Source organism: Euprymna scolopes, chromosome 26 (genome assembly GCF_053919585.1).
Source record: "Euprymna scolopes isolate OS-2025 chromosome 26, ASM5391958v1, whole genome shotgun sequence".
Lineage (NCBI taxonomy): Eukaryota > Metazoa > Mollusca > Cephalopoda > Sepiida > Sepiolidae > Euprymna > Euprymna scolopes.
Window position 1 is genome coordinate 52,345,272 of NC_136507.1, and position 18,384 is coordinate 52,363,655.

The 18,384-nt window shown below is 31.3% G+C and overlaps 1 protein-coding gene across 1 annotated transcript in view; it reads right to left on the reverse strand.

The window, feature by feature from the left end:
• The window catches only part of LOC145248045 (protein disulfide-isomerase-like), a 31,792-nt gene that overhangs the window by 3,966 nt on the left and 9,442 nt on the right, over positions 1–18,384 (reverse strand). Inside the window, exons 3-9 of the mRNA XM_080109777.1 lie at positions 10,876–11,009; positions 10,152–10,289; positions 7,580–7,684; positions 5,815–5,937; positions 3,746–3,946; positions 3,166–3,286; positions 1,655–1,833 (exon numbers count right to left, since the gene is read on the reverse strand). Coding sequence (XP_079965903.1) covers positions 1,655–1,833; positions 3,166–3,286; positions 3,746–3,946; positions 5,815–5,937; positions 7,580–7,684; positions 10,152–10,289; positions 10,876–11,009 — 1,001 coding nt within the window. The remainder of the gene's footprint in view (positions 1–1,654; positions 1,834–3,165; positions 3,287–3,745; positions 3,947–5,814; positions 5,938–7,579; positions 7,685–10,151; positions 10,290–10,875; positions 11,010–18,384) is intronic.

Sequence of the window (18,384 nt, forward strand, 5' to 3'; positions counted from 1 at the left end):
TCTTGTAAAACTTATGCTATGCCTCCATGCAGAGTCATGCTTTTTCAATATCGAAAAAGCCTTGTTAGAGGTTCTTTCTTGATAAAGGTTTCTAGCCAAACCAGGTGGTCCATAAGGCTTTTTTGTTCTTAAATCCTGACTGATAATCTGTAATCAGATTATTTATCTCAAAGTACCATACTAATATGCTGTTAATCATTCTTTCCATTATTTTGAAAATACAACTAGCGAGTGCTATAGGTCGGTAATTCATGGGATTTGTAGAATTTTGATAATTTAGGTATAGGATCACTATGGCCTGCTTCCATATTTCAGAGATGTTGCCACTTTCCCAAATATTATTGAATATTTGCAGTAGATAGTCTGTAGATGTATCAGAAAGTTGTTTTTTTAAATGGATAGTGGATTTGGTCTGGACCAATGGCCAAGTCATGAGCTTTCACTAGGGATATTTTCAATTCATTTTAGAGAATGGCTGGTTGTATTTTTCTTTAACTTGAAACTGGAGTTTTTCCTTTTCTGCTTTTTCCTTAATTTGGAATTTTTTGTTAGAGTTTTTTTGCAAACGTTTCAGCAAAACAATCTACCATTTCTTTCTTGCTAGTAATTATCTGGTTATTATATGTCAGGTGTTTAGTAGGGTTGCTGTTATTTTTCCCGAAATTTTTCAGATACTGTCCCAAACCTTTTTATTTTTGTAAATATGATAGTTTTTCCATGTTTGCTTAGATTCTATAATGGTTTTGCAAGCTTTAGCTCTAGTTTTGATATTTGAGATCAAATTTAGTTGATTCTTTTTTGAATTTCCTTAGTATAGCTTAACAAGCTCTGATTGCTGCTTTGCATTTTTCATTAAACCAGGGTTTTTAAGGAGGTAGAGCTTTTTGGAATGCATTCCTCAGTAATATTAGAGTGTATTGGTAAAATAGAAAAATGGTTTTTAAAGTTTTATAAGAATCAGCACATTAGGTCAAAATTACATTTACTGAAGATGCATATGTATAGGTGCAGGTAAAAAGTCAAATTTTAAAACAATTTAAAAGAAATACTAAGCATTTTTTATTAATCCCTATTTCTTTCCCTTCAATACTTCCATTGTCCCTTTTTCACTAATCATTGATATTTTCCAAATCGTTCTTCAAAATAATTTTCCTTAAAAATAAAACATTTCCAGTTTAATTTGAAAAAAAATCTGCGTGTCAGCCTACTGATTACATTTTGCAGATAGGACAATAACTTAATTATACAAATATAAGTTTAAAATCAAACAAATTTAATAAAATATTTCATTCAAATTAAAGCTAGATTTAAAAATTCTGGGTAATTTCTAATAGAAACAAAAAGTCTAAAGAAAATACATAGGCACTAGAATTTTTCTTGCTGCAAGTAGTAAATTGATTGGCATAGAAGATTCCTTACATTTGATAAATTCAAGCGATTTAGCATTTTCATTTGGAATTGGCATGAAAACATTTGCCACATATAGCCAAACTGAAGAGGGATGATACAGCAAAAATGCCATCTGGATGATATTTATAGCTAATAAAGCAAAAGAATAAAAATAGCAAGAAGGGGGGGGGTAAATAATTAGACTGGTTTACGAAAAAGTCCTGAAACTAGTGGGCGACTTATTTAAAAGATGGAAAATATTTACCTCATCGCTTCCTTTGGGGAAATATTTTAATGTTGGGAAGCTATTAATTTTGATGTCTTCCAAATCATTAGCAGTAGCATCCATTTTGGCAATCACAATGTCAGCATGGTCCTTATATTTTTCTCCCAATTCATCCCAAATAGGAGACAATTGTTTGCAGTGTCCACACCAGGGGGCATCTTTGGGAAAGAAAAAAAGGTCAAATAAAAATTATGTTCATATAGAAATAAGGTGAGGGAATGTGGACAAAGACCTTTTAAGAGTAGAATTAACGAGATTAAAATATAATACATACGTATATGTTAGTGGAATCATCTTCCTTCTTGGGTTACCTTAATCTTGTTTACTTGTAATGTTTTGTATTGACATGATTGTGATCTAATCCGCTGTAATCAAAGTTCTAAATTGACTTTAAAGACATTTTCATATGCAAATGTATAGTTTAATTCCATATAAAAATATGAAGTGCTTATTTATGGGAACATACGATTTTTCAAAAAAGTAATTATTCAGGCTTATGAAACAGAAGATATTTTGTATTAATTTCAATTGTAAGTGAACAAGTCAACAGTAACATTCAGAGCAAATATCAACATGTAGAGGAATCATTAAAACGGTTTTCAGATGACAAAAGCTTTCAAAATTCAAATGGTTCCACAAGATTAATTTATCATTTAAAACTTTAAAGGATCTTCAATTACTTAGACCATTTTTAGAGAACCATCTTGGTCAAAATATTTGCCAATTGGTGGACAAATTGAACACTGCATTTACATAGTTATTCGGGTACTAACAATCTATTGATCTGCAGTCATACCAGTTAGTCTTGTAGAGTAGACCAATACTAGGGGTTAAGTGACAGCTTTGACAAGCAGATTAAGTCAGTATCCAACTTCACCCATTTGAAGCAGAGTGAAATTATTTTAAACAAATATACAAGCTTAAAAGCTGCATTCTAAGCAGATTTTAACAAGTCAAGTTTAAAATGCATACAAAAATTTAAAAAAAAAAAAAAAAAAAAAAAAAATTGTGCTTATTTTACTGTAACAATTTCATTTTAGCAAACATGATCCTTTTATTATTGGACTCCTTTGAGAGGAGTAATTTAAATCCCATGGCTCAGTGGATAGAGGCATTGAATCTCTACAGTTTCAGATGAGTTTTCTGAAGATAGCAGTTTTGATTCTACCCAAAGCTGGCCAAAGGATTAGTTTGCCAAAACTTGGTGAGACAACTATGAAAGCCAGTAATTACTGAGAATACAGTCAAGAGACTCAGCATCCCTATCCCATCATGATGAACCACCTGATGAAAGCCAGAGTAATAGTTGGCTGAAATGTCGTTAAACTATGAAGATGAGGATAACAGTCCGCAAATATGAATATAAACCAACATCATAAAGACCAGTCATTTCAGATTTTCATTAGATCATTAAGTTTCCCTACAAGAAAATCACATTAAAAATCTTGATAAAATTCTTAGTGTGCAAGCCAAAAATGAAAATTACTTACAGAATTCAACAAAGACACTTTTATCCTTATTCCTGGCAACTTCATTAAAGTTTGATCCAACAAGGATTTTGACTGGATTAGCATCCCAATCACTTGGAAGGTCAGCACTCATCACATGTTGCTGTAAGACAAAACATTGCAAAATTATATGCAAAGAAAAGTTTAAGGCACTTTATGACAAGGAAAAGAATTTTTTCAATATGGTAATAATTAAAGAATCTGAGCATTTTGAAAATTAAGTTTTAAGAGCTAAGTTTAACTTTTTTTTCTGTGTTAGCCATTTGGGGTTTCATTAATTTTTACATTAGAAGTTATGCAATTTAGGAAGTGAAAAAGAAAAAATTGATCAAAACTGAATATTAACATTAGAAAATGAACAGTTTTCACAAAAGTTTCCCAGCTATACAAGAATAAAAAAAAAAAAAAAAAAAATTGAGATGCATCAACTTGACTAAAGCGTACTAATGTAAAATTTAGAGAAAAAAAATTAACATGGTATGGTAAGAACAATTAGGATATCATTTCTGAATAGATATTCTTGATAAACTATTCTCAGAAATGCCAGTAGAATTATTCTGACCTTGAGTTTTCCATCCAAAAAGGATTGAACAAATTTCTTAATTGCAGCACTGCTCAAATCTGTTGTCTCTGGCTTGAATTTAGACATTTCATCATCTAAACGGATCAGACGGATGGATGGGCATTCCTCTTCTTTCAATCCAAAGAATTCTAAGATTCTCATGTTATCTTCATCTTCAATGTCAATGTTGATGAACAAAACCTGAAATGAAAAGAATTTCATTTATTACAAATATTCATTAAAAATTTGGAAAGAACCGATTTATTGTAGATTTATTAAAAAAAAAAAAAAAAAATCTATTTTTAAGATTAGAAAATATCCAAAATTTCAGAATTCATTCACAAGTTATCAAGATAAAAAATATGGTGATGAATATTATATTGAATCTAGAATATATAATTTTCATTTGACTAATCATACTACAAGGACAAGCTGTCTGACAGGATAAGTCAGGTTAGTAAAATGTTTAGGGGAGAAAAAGAAAAGTTGAGAAGGAATGATAGCATCAAGAACTAAAACTAAGTTGGTTTTGACAGTAGCACAACCTCACAGCAGTTAGAGAGCATTAGATTATCAGGTAACAACCTTCATCACCAGAACAAATATGTAGGTATCTGCTCGGCAGTAGCTATACTTAGTATAGCACATGCAGACCTGTCCAATTTAAAATTGGTTTACGATTATTCATGCCAATTTACAAAATCATGTGCACTTACTCATTCACTTAATAAGGAAATTAAAAATTCTAAAATGAAAAATCCATGCTTGGAACATGATCCAATTAAGAGCTCTTGTGAGATCTAATGTGATCACATTCATGACTATTAGGTAATTGGTCAGTCAGCAACCTTCCTTAGTCAAGTGTTTTTAAACAAGTTAAAAAGACAGGTTGAATTTTACATCCTTTTGTTTAATCTCATTCAACTAATCGTTTTTAAACCTCAAAGATCTCAACCATCAACATAAATCCAATGAAGTACAAGTGCACAGAGTCTGACTTAACCTTAAGAGTTGATTATAAAAAAAAAAAGAAAAAAAAAAAGCCTTTCATAACTTAAGCTATTGAGAATTAGCAGGTAAGTATTGCTCCCCTCTCTGACTCCACTTCAAAAACAAAATATTGCAAGTCACCATTTGGCATCAATCAGGCCATACCTTCAGAGTTTGTTATCCTTTTAGATTCAGATTTATAAATCTATATAAAACAATTAAACAGGTCTTATCTTACAGCAATTTCAGATCAGAGTCGCAGAAGTACTCATTTGAATAGGGACTTTTGTTTCTGCCATGAAATTGCATTAAAGTGTTAACTCCTTTAATTTTCTACAGCATTTGAATTACCTACTAGAAACCACCCTTGAGTGTCTTCAGTCTGTACAATTAGGAAAGTCTGACAATACTTCACTACGAGTAAACCCTGATCAAATAGTCAAAATAACAGTATTTGACATCTAAATAAGATCCCTTGACACACATATACAGACTCATGAGGAATAGGAAATTTATTGCCAGCTGAGGAGCATTCATTTACCAGTAAGAATGAAATAACTTATGTTTGACCCCCTCCCAAAGCAAAGAAATATTAGAGCATTTTCTGGATGCCAAGTATAAGTATCTTTAGTAGTTTCAAAGTTTTAACCAAACAAACTCATTTATACAATAGATTATAATATGTAGGTTTCAATGTAAAAAAAAAATTAAGGCATTTGTATGATTAGCAGTTTTAAAATTCCACTGAAGGAGCTATGTTGAAGTTTAATGCTAAAATGAATAGACCTAATAGCAATAGCTAGTCCCCTCCCCAATTGTAATAACAGCACCTCATTCAAAAGTTAAACATTTAAAATCAAAATAAACCATTCAGTAGACATTGTGTTTTAAATGCAAGAAGTATTGTGAGAACATTCACAATTGAACTTTTCAAATTTGGGTCAAGGATGATTATGTAAATTCTTAGCTATAAAAAGAACAATTGCATTTAAAAAAGCCACATCTGCTCCTAATGAATTTTTCATAACTTTATAACATTACAGGTAAAGGAAAAAAAAATAGAAATAAAAATTTCATACCTTTCCTTTGAATTCAGTAGCAACTGATTTGTAAGCTTCAGTTAGAGTGTCAGTGAGTTCAGATTTTTTCACAAACAGCAAAAGATGATTCTTGATGTCACCTCCAAATATTTTTTGGGCAGACTAAAAAAGAAAAAAGATAATTTTACCTACAGTATACATATTTGCAATTTTTATAATTGCATATAATCAAAGTTAAAAATAATCCTATTGTAAATAGGAATTATAACCTGATGTAAATTTTTTTTACAGAGACAATTTTAAATTTGCACTTTTCAGTTGACAATGAATATCTTGAAAACAGATTAATATACAAAATCATTTAATCTTCCTAACGTCTTTTTTGCTTAAAACAAATGTCTTCAGTGCTTGTACAAGTTGACTGTACCTGCCATTCATTAACAGCATAAATGCAATGTAGCAGTCATTGCCATTCAAACTATAACTGACCATTTTCCTGATTAATGTTTCTAACAGTTTTGTCATGTACCTTGTCAAGTTCCAGATAGTTCTTAAACATTTGAAAGAGCTTCCTCATGTTCTGCCCGTAACAGTTCACATTTCACTTGCATATACTGTAATAAGCGGCATCAATGAATTGGAAAGTCTTAAAAGGCGACAACTTCTTGCCATTTCATAACTTTTCTTTTAGGAGTCCCAATGCACAAGTTGCTATTCTTATCCGTCTGCAAATGTCAGAAAACAGAGGTAAGACATTTTTTTCTTTTTCTTCAGTTTTGTCTGAGATCTCCAGAAGAGGAAAAGATTTTGCATTTGTCCGAGTTCCCTCCTCCATTTCTAACAAGCTTCAAGCTAAGTAAAGAACTTCAACTTATCAAAGACAGTAGCAATGAGCGTGGTGTCATCAGCATATTAATAGTAGGGTTGATAAATAGTGTTAATTGTAGATTTCCCAGTTCTTTCATCACAAATTCAAAATTTGTTATGAAAATAGGAAAGACAACTCTAGCATGCTGCTACAATTACTTCAAATGGATTTGTGATTTTAAGTCAGTTCATTGTGTCTTTGTATAAATTTAACAATGTTTATGATTTTGCTAATTAATTTAATTAGCAATAGGGCTTTTTGCCAAGCATCAAAAACAGCTTTGAAGTTGAAATGGAGTGCCAACTATCAGTAAAACATTTTAATTTTAAATCATGCAATTAGCATTTATAGTTTTATCTTTTCAATTGCTTTGATAGAAAAATTCTAGAACTTGTACTTTCTCATGTTTATGATAGCATTAGCTCACATCCAGCTGCAGATACTTTTATTGCCAAGTATCCAAATGAGCAAGAAATTATAGAAATTTCAGCAAAACTTTCATACATTTAAAAATTCTACAATATTTTTTAGTTATATTCATAAGAAACATTCAATTTAAACTGTCAATCCAACCCACTTTTCAACTAACAATTTAATTAAAACATTTTTTGCACTACATTTACATATCAATACAAACCAATTCCTGTTAAATATTTTCAGTTAAGTTCCCTTAATTCTTAACATTTATCCTGGCTGTAACCCCCCCCCATTTTATTTAATCAGAATCAAAGTACATATGTATATAGTACCATTAACTTTCATTCTACAATGAGAAAAGAAAATGAAAAAAAATTTTAAAAATAAGTTTTTTGTGAATTGAGAAACTTAGAAATATCTTATTGACAAAAACATAAGTTATTTCCAATTAACATCAGGGTAAACAGTATTAAGTTTTAACAATGATGTTTAACAATTCAAATGAAAAAAGCAACTCACATCTTGGTTGAAATCAATAACAAGAGGCAATTTATTGGCAACTACAAAGGTCTCTATAGCTGTAGCAGATATTTTCCCTTCAAATTTATTTTTACCTTCATCAAACTGAAAAAGAAAAGTACAATTCCATTTTTAATTGTGTGCAAATTAAAAGATTTAATGAACTTTACCAATTAGTAATATTTTCATCTTTAAACTAAACTAAAAAAACTATGAGGAAAGTTTTTCATAAAGTGATCTCATTTCTTTAAGTATCATTTACTAAATTTGGAATAGTTTATATATTAGTTTTTATATAAAAATTCAAAGATTCACTTAAAATTGTCACCTTTTATTCTAGTGACAATATTCCTACAAAGCAGAAATGCCCTGTGCATTTATGCCTTTTGAATACTAGAAACACTAAGTGCAGCCACAGAATGAAAATGGTTCCTATAAGGCCAAGTTACCATTTTAAATAGATACATGTCCAAAAGGAAACCGATTTTATTTATTTTTATTCTTTTTACTTTAAATTCTTGATAAATATCCAGATTGAATAAGTGTTTTCAATGAATTATTCATAAAATCTTATAGCACTAAAGTTGTAGTTTGATTATCTTTGTTATCTTCACTACATTTCAGATGTAATTGTCAATTTTATTTAGGCTCATCTTTTCAAAAATTCTGGAACTATTATGTCAAATAGGTTTCTAAGTTTAAAAAGATGCACTTTGTGAAGTGCAGAGGTTACAATTGGCTCAAATAATGAACATGACCATGCAGAGAATAATAATCTGATTAATTCCAACCAGAAAAGTGGTTAAATTTTATTACAAGGTTTATTTAGAAATAAAAGATGTTTAGTACAAACACAGACTCCACAATACCACTGTAATATGGCCTTCTCGACAAAACTAATGGTCTTAGATTAGTTATAAAATCTTAAAATGGTTTTATCTTGTTATAGGATTTTGTTTTTAAGTTGCTATATTTAGAATATAACATTTTCATTTGGCAAAATTTCTATCCTTTTCTGTATCTTTTTCCAAATGAGCAAAAATTTTTTTAAAAATCTTTAATCAGATCTACATTTCAAATACATTTTAGTCAATGAATTTATCAAAATTAACTATAGGGAAGTTTCATTTAGGTGACCATTTATAGAAGATTTTATCCTTGGTGTTATTTGTTAAAAATTTACATAGAAAATTCATATCTATGCTAAGTCAACAATCTAGTATATGGTACACTCTTACAAAAGAGTCTGCAGCGTAGACTTATGATATTGTAGAACACATGCATTGATCAACATACCATCTTCCTCATTTCGACTAATCACGTTCTTGCATAGAATGGCAATCAAAACAAGGTAAATAATTGTCAGTGAAAAATTTATAGCATTAAAGTTCTTAAAAAAAAAAAAAAAAAAAAAAAAAAATTATATATATATATATATATATATATATATATATATATATAACAAAGAAATATGGTAAACTATTTCAGGTCGTGTCCATAGTTCCCATATATTAAAAAAATATCTGGATGATGTAGATACCCATGATAGAAAGAATCAACTAAAAAGGGACTGCCTCACATCACCAGCTTTAAGAAAGGGGAGATAATTTTACAATTCAAAGTTGCAAAATTAGCATTAATTGCTTAAAATAGTTTAAAAATGACTTTCAAATAAAACTAGTTTATTATTAAAAAAAAGAAAAAAGAAAAAGGAAAACGCAGAGAAATCGTTATGTGACTTAAGTCATTCCAAAAGAATGATTTTGTTTAATCACATGATTTCCCTGCACTTTTTTTTTTTTTTTAAAATATAGTGGAATTCTAAACAACTACCGGTATTTCTTGTTCATACACACATTATCACCCCCCCCCTCTTTGAAGTTTAAATCTATCTAGTACATCTCTATAATAGAGAATGTGTGTGGACACTTCAACCTATACACTCAAATTTTTTATCTACAGACTTGAAATTTGGTGTATTCAAACATGTGGAAAACTAATCAGTTTCTATCCGAAAAAAGGGCTGCTAAGGGGTAAAAATTGAAAAATTGGTACGTGGTGAAAGATTATTGTATTTTACTTGCTGCTTCATGAATGCGCAATTCGTTCAAATTATAGATTCCTTATGTTAAGAATAAGTAAGCTTGAAAACCTTTTACAAATGTCAAGCTGGCCTAATGGTTATCATACTTTACTCACCGTTTAGATTTTGATCTAGGCTTGATTTTTTTTATTTTTTATTTACAAGAAGTGAACTGTTTAGGAAAAATACATCTGTTTGTTTTTACTACATTTTGTTTTTAAGAATTTAACCTTAATTTTAATATCTGGTATTTCTGTTTATAAGAATTCTGCATTAATTAAAATGCATATTTTATACTGGGCAATGCCTGGCAGCCTGCTAGTATCTAAAATAATTAAATGCTAGATGCATCAGGTAGTTGAGGATATTTTATGAGAAGCATTTATTTCCAGGAAAATGCTAACTAAATTATGCAGATAGAAGAAAGCAACCACAGAATTGCAACACTATTCCAATAGTATTTAATATTGTCTGAAGGAAAAAAATTACCTTTTTGAAAAGAATGATACCATCTTTTTCAAGTCCATGTTCTTTAAAGATATCTCCATTACTGGTGAAAGCAAATGGAATATCATCAATTTTGGAAGCAACTTTTGTGAATGCTTGTGCGTCAGCAGATTCAAGATCCTACAGAAAATGAAAAATCAGAACACTATTAGGGAAAAAAATGTTCAGTAAAGAGTTTGCTTGGAAGGGGAAGGGGTTAAAAAATTAACAATTTAACAATTCATGTCAAAGTTTTTCTACATTAATTTGACATTGGCTTTTCAGTGGTTAACTAGTGGGAAGAGATCCATTTGATAACAAAACAGATCTTAATTTGTCTGTTCACACTAGAACATTTCTACATCTAATCATTTAACAAAATTGAAAATAAAGAGAAAGGCAATGCACATATGAGGGGGAGGATAGACAGGAAGTCATTTTTTAAACAAATCATCTAACTCCCTTTCCATTGCAAATCATTTAAACTTAATCTTTATGGAAAAATTAACATTCAATTTTCAGAGATAACCATCTCTAAGAGGAAAAGGAAAGCCAAGTAAAAAAAAAAAAAAAAAAAAAAAAAAAAAAAAAGATGGAACAGATAAATGGAAGTGTCTTAATATAGGTTCATTTAGAACAGATTCAGAGTTTTTTTCTTGCAGCTAACTCACAATAGTGTCACAGGTCATGAAAAAAGGTTGAAGGGGAGGGAATATTGAAGGTTTACCTGGAAAAATCCAAGAACAACAACATCCTCTTTTTCAATAAGAGCTTTGGCATCTGAAACTGAAGTTAAAGTCTTGGCAGGAGGACCAGTTTTCTTCTTCAACCAGGTAACAATTTCAGCAGAAGTACGACCAGCTGAAAGGAAAAACCCAAAATTAAAGGATCTGATCGAATAAATTACTGCAAATAATTGTGTAAGGAGAAAAATTAAGATGTGCACATGAAAGGACTATTGTTTTTTGTAGATACCTTTTTTAACTTCAATTCAACAAAATGATTTGGACAGAAGATTTTCACATGAAAATCTATTAAACATTTCCACCGATAATTTTTACCATTATTTTCAAATTCATCTAATTCCATCTAAAATTAGATTGGCATTCTTGATCTCATCCTCTCATTCCAAAAGTATTTAAAAAAAAAAAAAAAAAAAAAAAAAAAAAAAAAAAAAAAAAAAAAAAAAAAAAAAAGATCGATGACCTTTGAGGTTGAAAAATCTTTAAAATATCCATCATTCAAAATGCCATTCATTAATAAGGTTTTTACTAAGCTTTAAGATTCAATAATGAATTTCCGCCTGCAATATTTGAGAAACCATTGGAATGCTTTAAAAGACCCAAAACAGATCCATAAAATAGTGAAAATATTTGAAGCCAGGGTTGAAGTATTCAGATTAAATAAGGTACTCCATGCCAGAGGTGAAGCCGCCAGTGGCTTAAATACCCATTTTCTATGGTACTTCATTCTCATCCATTTTGAGCTGGTTGACTAAGCGATATTGCTACACCACTTTGGCACAGTTGTTCCTTGGTGAAACAAACATTACATTAGCAATTACTCAAAGCCTGTTTTTGGCATCTTCATCTATCTGGCACAGAGTGCCTCAAATAACACGTGTAATCACTAGAATGATTGGAAGTATAAAAATTAAATCAAATGAAGCAAAGAATAAGTACTCATGTACAAGGAATTTGTAGAAAAGTAAAAGAACCTTGTGCAAAAAATGCTAGGTGAAAATAAAAGCAACACCAAAGCAAATGGCAGCAAACTAAATTGATGCACATATCAATAGATCAACAACTGCAGAGATCTTTTATTATAGTAGTTGTAGAAAGCCAATTAAAAAAATTATGCTAGGTTTAAAATGTGATACAAATGTCACAGGCCAGTTGTAATACATAAGCATTACAAAAAAAAATCCTAAATAGTGCAAATCATTAAGAACTTAAAATTTACAATTGTAACCAATTGGACTGGCATCTTGTCATTTTGGATGTGAAGGAGCATCTCAAAACAAAGACAACCTGCCCAATTGAATAAGGGATCAGATTCAAGTTTTCAAGAATGTAACCTATTTGACATACCTTTCAGGTAAATTTTAAAAAAGTGAAGCATGCATGGTCCCCTATGAGTGCATAGTGAACAAGGCATAAAAAAAGTGATTAAGTTCAGCACCCCCACCTCCGGGGATGTCAAATCCTGGTGATAATGAATTGCAGTTTTAGGCTTTAACATGTAATTTTGAGTTCTGCACCATTTAGCCCCCGAAGTCCAACGCCTTAACATATTTAAATTTGAGTTCAGCACCATGCAAAACTGCTAAACAGGACATACACAGAAAATTGGACAAATATGGTAAAATAGTCCCAAAATGGAGTGTTTTTATTAGCCCTAAAAGAGCCCGAGGTACACCCAAGAGTTATCGTGAAATACAGACAAAAATTATATAGAAATCAGTTACAAATTTTCAGAAAGTTGTATAAAAATCCAAGGCACCAGTTTTCATTTTTTTTTTTAATAAGCACAAAAATGTCAATTTTAACACACAAAGCACCCCTAAGGGAGCAATCAGAGTTTTCCCGGAAAATCCGTTCTGTTTCTTTTTTACTCGTATCATGTTTAATGTTTGTGCAAAATTTCAAAAAGTTCCAAGACGTAATTGAGAAAAGTGCAGACAAACAGATGGACAAGGGTGAATTTACAGGTCCACCCTCCTTTTGTCAGGGTACAAAAAAAAAGGTTAGCAAGTTCATATAATTGCAGGGTTTTTTCTTCATATTGGACTTTCTATACTTATCCAGCATTGCTTGGAAATCTTTGCTAAAAGCAATAGTTTTCAAATTTTAAGAGTTAAAATTTGGTTATTAAATTTAAACCAAATCTTTACTTGTATATAAGACATTGTGTGTATGTTGATTCCCCATAGACTCCCAAATGGCTGGGATGATTTAAAAAAAAAAAAAAAAAAACTTTATGGCACTGCTAGTGTTTTTAAACAGATTTTGTATTGGAATGCCAATAATTATCGAAAAAAAAATATGACTAAAGAAACAGTCTAATTTTGACCGAAGTTAACACTTATACAGACTAAAATCACAAGTGTATTTGAGATGTTTGGTCATTGCACAAACAGAAGGACCTGGCATATAAAAACAGTAGGTTACCTGATAAGACAGGGACATGTTCAAAATAAAGTTTTCTGTTTAGAGTACAATTGAAACACGACACTTTTTGCAATGTAAACTTTAAAATCAAGCCATTATATAGAAATTTTATAAAATCAACAGGTTTTGTACAGTGCAAGGGGTAGACTACAATGTTTCTTGTGGAAGCTTCCTCCTAGTGCACTGTGGTGGGTCTAACTAGAATAGGCATTCAATCGATTTGATTGAAAAATTGGCAATTTCAGATTTCAATGACAAGTGTGGAATATTCATTGCATTCAATCACAGGCAACATAGGTTTCCCTGCTAGTTAGTAATAAGGTAATATTTTGATCTCAAGTTTTTGGATGTAAAAAGTTTCCAGTTTTTTTTTTTTATCAATTTGCTACAAATTTTAAATGATTACCAAATCTAGTTTATTTTATAACTACTAAAAGGATTAAAATAGCTGATTTGATTAACAAAAATGCATTCTGATGGATTTAATTTTGTAATTTTTATTAAATAGCATTTTAAAATTGTTTTATTGTACAATATTATATTTGGAATTTCAATAAGCAAGCAATAGTAAACTTGAAATATTTAAGTTATGTAGAGATGAGAAATAAGTGATTACAACTATATTCACTTTATGATTTTTATTCTTGGCGGATTGCTAAATACATCAATATGCAGACTGCCTTAAACCAGCAACTCTTTACCTGTGAAATCAACCTTCCGAGCAATGATAAAGAGAGGCAGGTTCACATCCATGACAATCTACAATGCCACACTAAACATTTGTCAGGAGTAAGAGGCAAAAGCCAGACTGGATAGAAGCTGGCATTGCTGAATTGCCAACAATCAAGACTAAAATAATGTCAACTACAAAAGAGTCATACTCAGCAAGGCCAGAAACACAATAGATTGCTCACTGCTATGTCAAGGACTACTGGCTAAGCCTCTTTTTGAGTGTCCAGCTTTGATGACTACAGCAACATGTGTGGCATATACGATGGCTTGAACATCTTTGGCCTAAACAGGGATTGTACCGAGATAAACTGCGGTTGCATTGACCATAGCCAAGTAGATGGAGAGGTAGGCTAAACACTACCAGGAACTATTCTAGAGTACGCCTTTACAGATGCACTGCCAAGAGTATCATCAGCCTAAAATGTTAAGGCACTAGATGCCCCCCACCCCTCTGTACCAGAATTAAACAAGGCCATTGACCCCTGAACATTTTTTTTTTTTTAACAAAGGAGTCACCACTTATTAAGGCCCAGAGGCCATTCAAGGATAAGGGTTAATGCAACAATACACATGAAAAAATTGAAATGGCTTAAAATATTTTAATATTGGTATATATAGAAAGAGCTTGAGCTACAAAAGAATCTTTAAATTTTTTAAATCCAATTAAAATTAAGGAAGTTATGACTTAATGTGCCTCACATTTGGATATTTTTCCTTCTTTAAGACCATACACATTTTGTCACATTTTTTATACTACTTTTTCAGTAAGGATGCTATATCTTTGTTAAAAACACAAGATTAAGCAATGAAATTTAATATATTAGTGTATTTCTGTCAAGGAAATACAATATGCTACTGAAAATCTCCAGAAATTAGTTGTTTCCAAATAAGCCACAGTAACTGCACATAAATATTCTGCAATTCCTTAAAAAGGCCATGTATCCATAAAAGAAAAGTTATAGAACTCCAAGTTGAATTGTTGAACTTACTTTTCATGTACAAAAAACTGAAATCGAAATCTAGGACTAAAAAATATATTGCAATATTTCTTTGGTACTATTGTAAATTAATACCTTCAGTTATGCCCCACCCCCACATCTGACAACCTCTCTAAAATGTGATTCTACCCTGAATATGTGAATATCTTGAAAAATTTTAAAAGATAGGTAAAAATTATTTTAGAATTTAATGTAAAATGATTTCCAATTTTGAACCATTCCAGCATTTTGGGGCAGTTAACCAAATTTTTTTCCATGGTAGATAAATCCTGGGTGTTTTGTTTGCTTTTTTTCTAAAAAGGTGATCATGTGTGGTTTTAAGAGGGTCTTCGCAATTATGACAAGGTGGGGGAGGTTGCCACTGACTGGGTTAATGATAGAACTAAGGAAAATTATGTGAACATCCTGAAGACTTAGAAACAAAAAACAATTATAGAATTTAGAGCGAGGATCGATTTCACATAAATTTAATGCTAAATAATTCACCATTTAAAGATCATTCTAGCGTTTAAGGACAGTTGACCAATTTTTTTTTGGAAGATTAATCATGTGCACTTTGCTTTAAAAGTCTTTTTTACACTTATATGTAGCTTACCAAGGAACTGTTTGGTGGGGAGCTCTGCCACTTGTACTTAGCGTTATTGTTAGGGCTAAAGGTTTTAGGAGGCTCGTCACTCGTATCTAGGGCTAGACATAGGATTAAAAAATTTTGTTAGAGCGTTTGATACCCATTGTGAAACTTTACCAGAATTACGACAAACAGACAAAAATGTTATTTAAAACAAGTGACGTCACTAATAGAAAACATGACGTTTGGAAGAGTATCAAGTATTTTTTGTCCCACCTATTCAAGTACAAACTTTTTGCTAAAGCTGACAAATTGTTAAAATTTTGAATTTTATTTTGATTTTTAATTACATTTCATGCCTTTTTCTACAGTTTTTATTTCTTAATTGAGCACCTCCTACAAATATTTAAATATTGATTTTGCAGTTTTTTGTTGTTTTATAATCAGGTAGATTAGTTTCCATTCGATAATAAATCGACTCAAAACATTTTTAAAAAACAAAAAAATAGAAGTATTGTACTGCTCGTACACGCGAACCAAAATCATTTTACATCTTCGGTTGTTTAGATATTTTAAAAATTTGACTATCCAATTTTTAAATATTTATATGGTTGGTAACAAAATAGCTTTAACTAAACATGTAAGAACTTTTTTTATTACCAGATTTTTAATTTAAAAAATCGAATCTGAAATAAAAATTTAAAAAATGTATCTGTTTATGCCATGCTATTGCTGCTACTACTGTTTAGATTCAAATTCCAAACGATTTTTTTTTACAGATGATTTTAAATTGCTACCTACCACAAGAGAAAGCAATGTACAATTATTTTTTTCATGGATAAACATTATAAAAAGTATTATTTAACAGTGGGTGTCCGAAAAAAATTTCCATGCTCATGTTGAATTTTTTTTTTTTTTTTTGTTAAGAGTGGTCAAATCAATTTCGGACACCCAAAACTATTAAAAATTACATCTCTTCTAGTTAATTTCCAAATTTCATGAAAAAATTCTTAACACAAATGTCGTACGAACATTTACAAATCAGGGTTCATTACAATATCTTACCGAAAACGCTGTTTTATGTTCACATTTTTATCACTTTATTTGCTTAAAACTAAAAATATATAATGCACATTTATTCATTTGAAAGTACATTTATTTTTTAACAAAACAGTATTTTTAAAACTTAAGTGCTTTGGTTTTTAAAATATGACTATTTTAGCAGAACCTCCTTGACATCTGATTATCCAAAGCCTTTTTTTGTCCGTGTGTATTGCTAGTTAATGAGTGTACAGTGGTCAAGGGGAACATGTAGTCATCATTAGTGGAAATTTGGTAAATTGGATTATTTAAAGGGGATGGCTCATAAAGAACTTGAGCACGTTAGACTTGAAGACAATATTGTAGTTGGAAAGCAGGAAAATGGAACAGAGTTCCACAGGCATGCAGTCCTAAGAAGCTTTGCTTATGGAATTTACATTTAGGTTTAGGCACAGATAAGTGGGGGAAATTGATAGTGGTTTCAGCTAGACGAGTGTTTTGTGAAAGTCAGGCCAGGGGAGGGGGGGGACTATATAAACTGGAGCTCAGATGAGCACTTGCCATGAAAATAACGATAAAGCAGAGAATTGCAACATCTCTTCTGTGGGAAAGAGGTTGCAAAGAAGAGAAAAGAGCATCCTGCACTAGGCTACGAAGTTCATTGTGAACTCGTCAAGGCAGGATAAGCTGCTTCTAGCAGCACCTATCAGAAAGAAATGATAGAATTGAAAAGACATTTCCAGCTATACCATAGCTGGAGATTTTGTGGAGTAGACCTTTATGCCATACCTTATCAAAGGCCTTTGATATGTCAAGGGTGATTGCCCTAGATAAAAGCCTCCATTGAGAGATTTGCTAATCCTATGAGATAACTTAGTACACCTGCTGTAGATTTAGTAGAATGGAAGCCATATTGCTCGCCGCCGAGGTGGTTGATTACTTCTAACAGATTCTAGCAACTTACTCATGACCCACAGACAGATTGGTCTGTATTGAGGGAGATGACCAATCACCCGAATTTTTAAACATGGGACATACTGAGGAGGTTTTCCAGAGTGTTGGGAAGCATTTCTCCTTAAAACACTTAAATAGCTTTCTAAGTATTGGAGCTAATTGTGGTAAAGCTTTTTGAGCATAATAGGAATGCTGTGAGGACCAGTTGCTTCAGTAAAAGATGGCATCCTATGTGAAATCACTGAAAAACCACTCAGTTCCACCACCTGTTACTACAGCGATGCTGGGAAGAAAAAAAAAATGCCTTAAAAGATGTATGACACAAGTATCATGACTACAAGAATAAAGGCAACTTCAATAACTACTGTGGAACATCACTCTTCAGTGTTAAGATCAACCAATAAACATTTTTCTAGGACATGAACAGAGACAACTGCTGTACATTGCCTTCATTAACTGTCCTCGTCAGCAGGAAGGTCTGCCACAGAAGATAGGTGGTATTTTGAGGTCTAGGTGCTTTGGTTTTTAAAAATGACTATTTTAGTAGAACTATTCTGAAATCTGATTACCAAAAGTACTTTTTATGGTTGGGGTTATTGCTATATGAACATATGCTCCAAGAGAAGAAACCAGCAGTGGAGGGAGAAAAAAGGCAGGTGGCAGAGGGTTGCAATGCAACAGATCTCAAACAAATGCTAAATACATCTGGCAACTAACAGAGCCTGCCAATCCAGGATAGTAAATTCTGCAATTTGGCAACAGATTAATCCGAG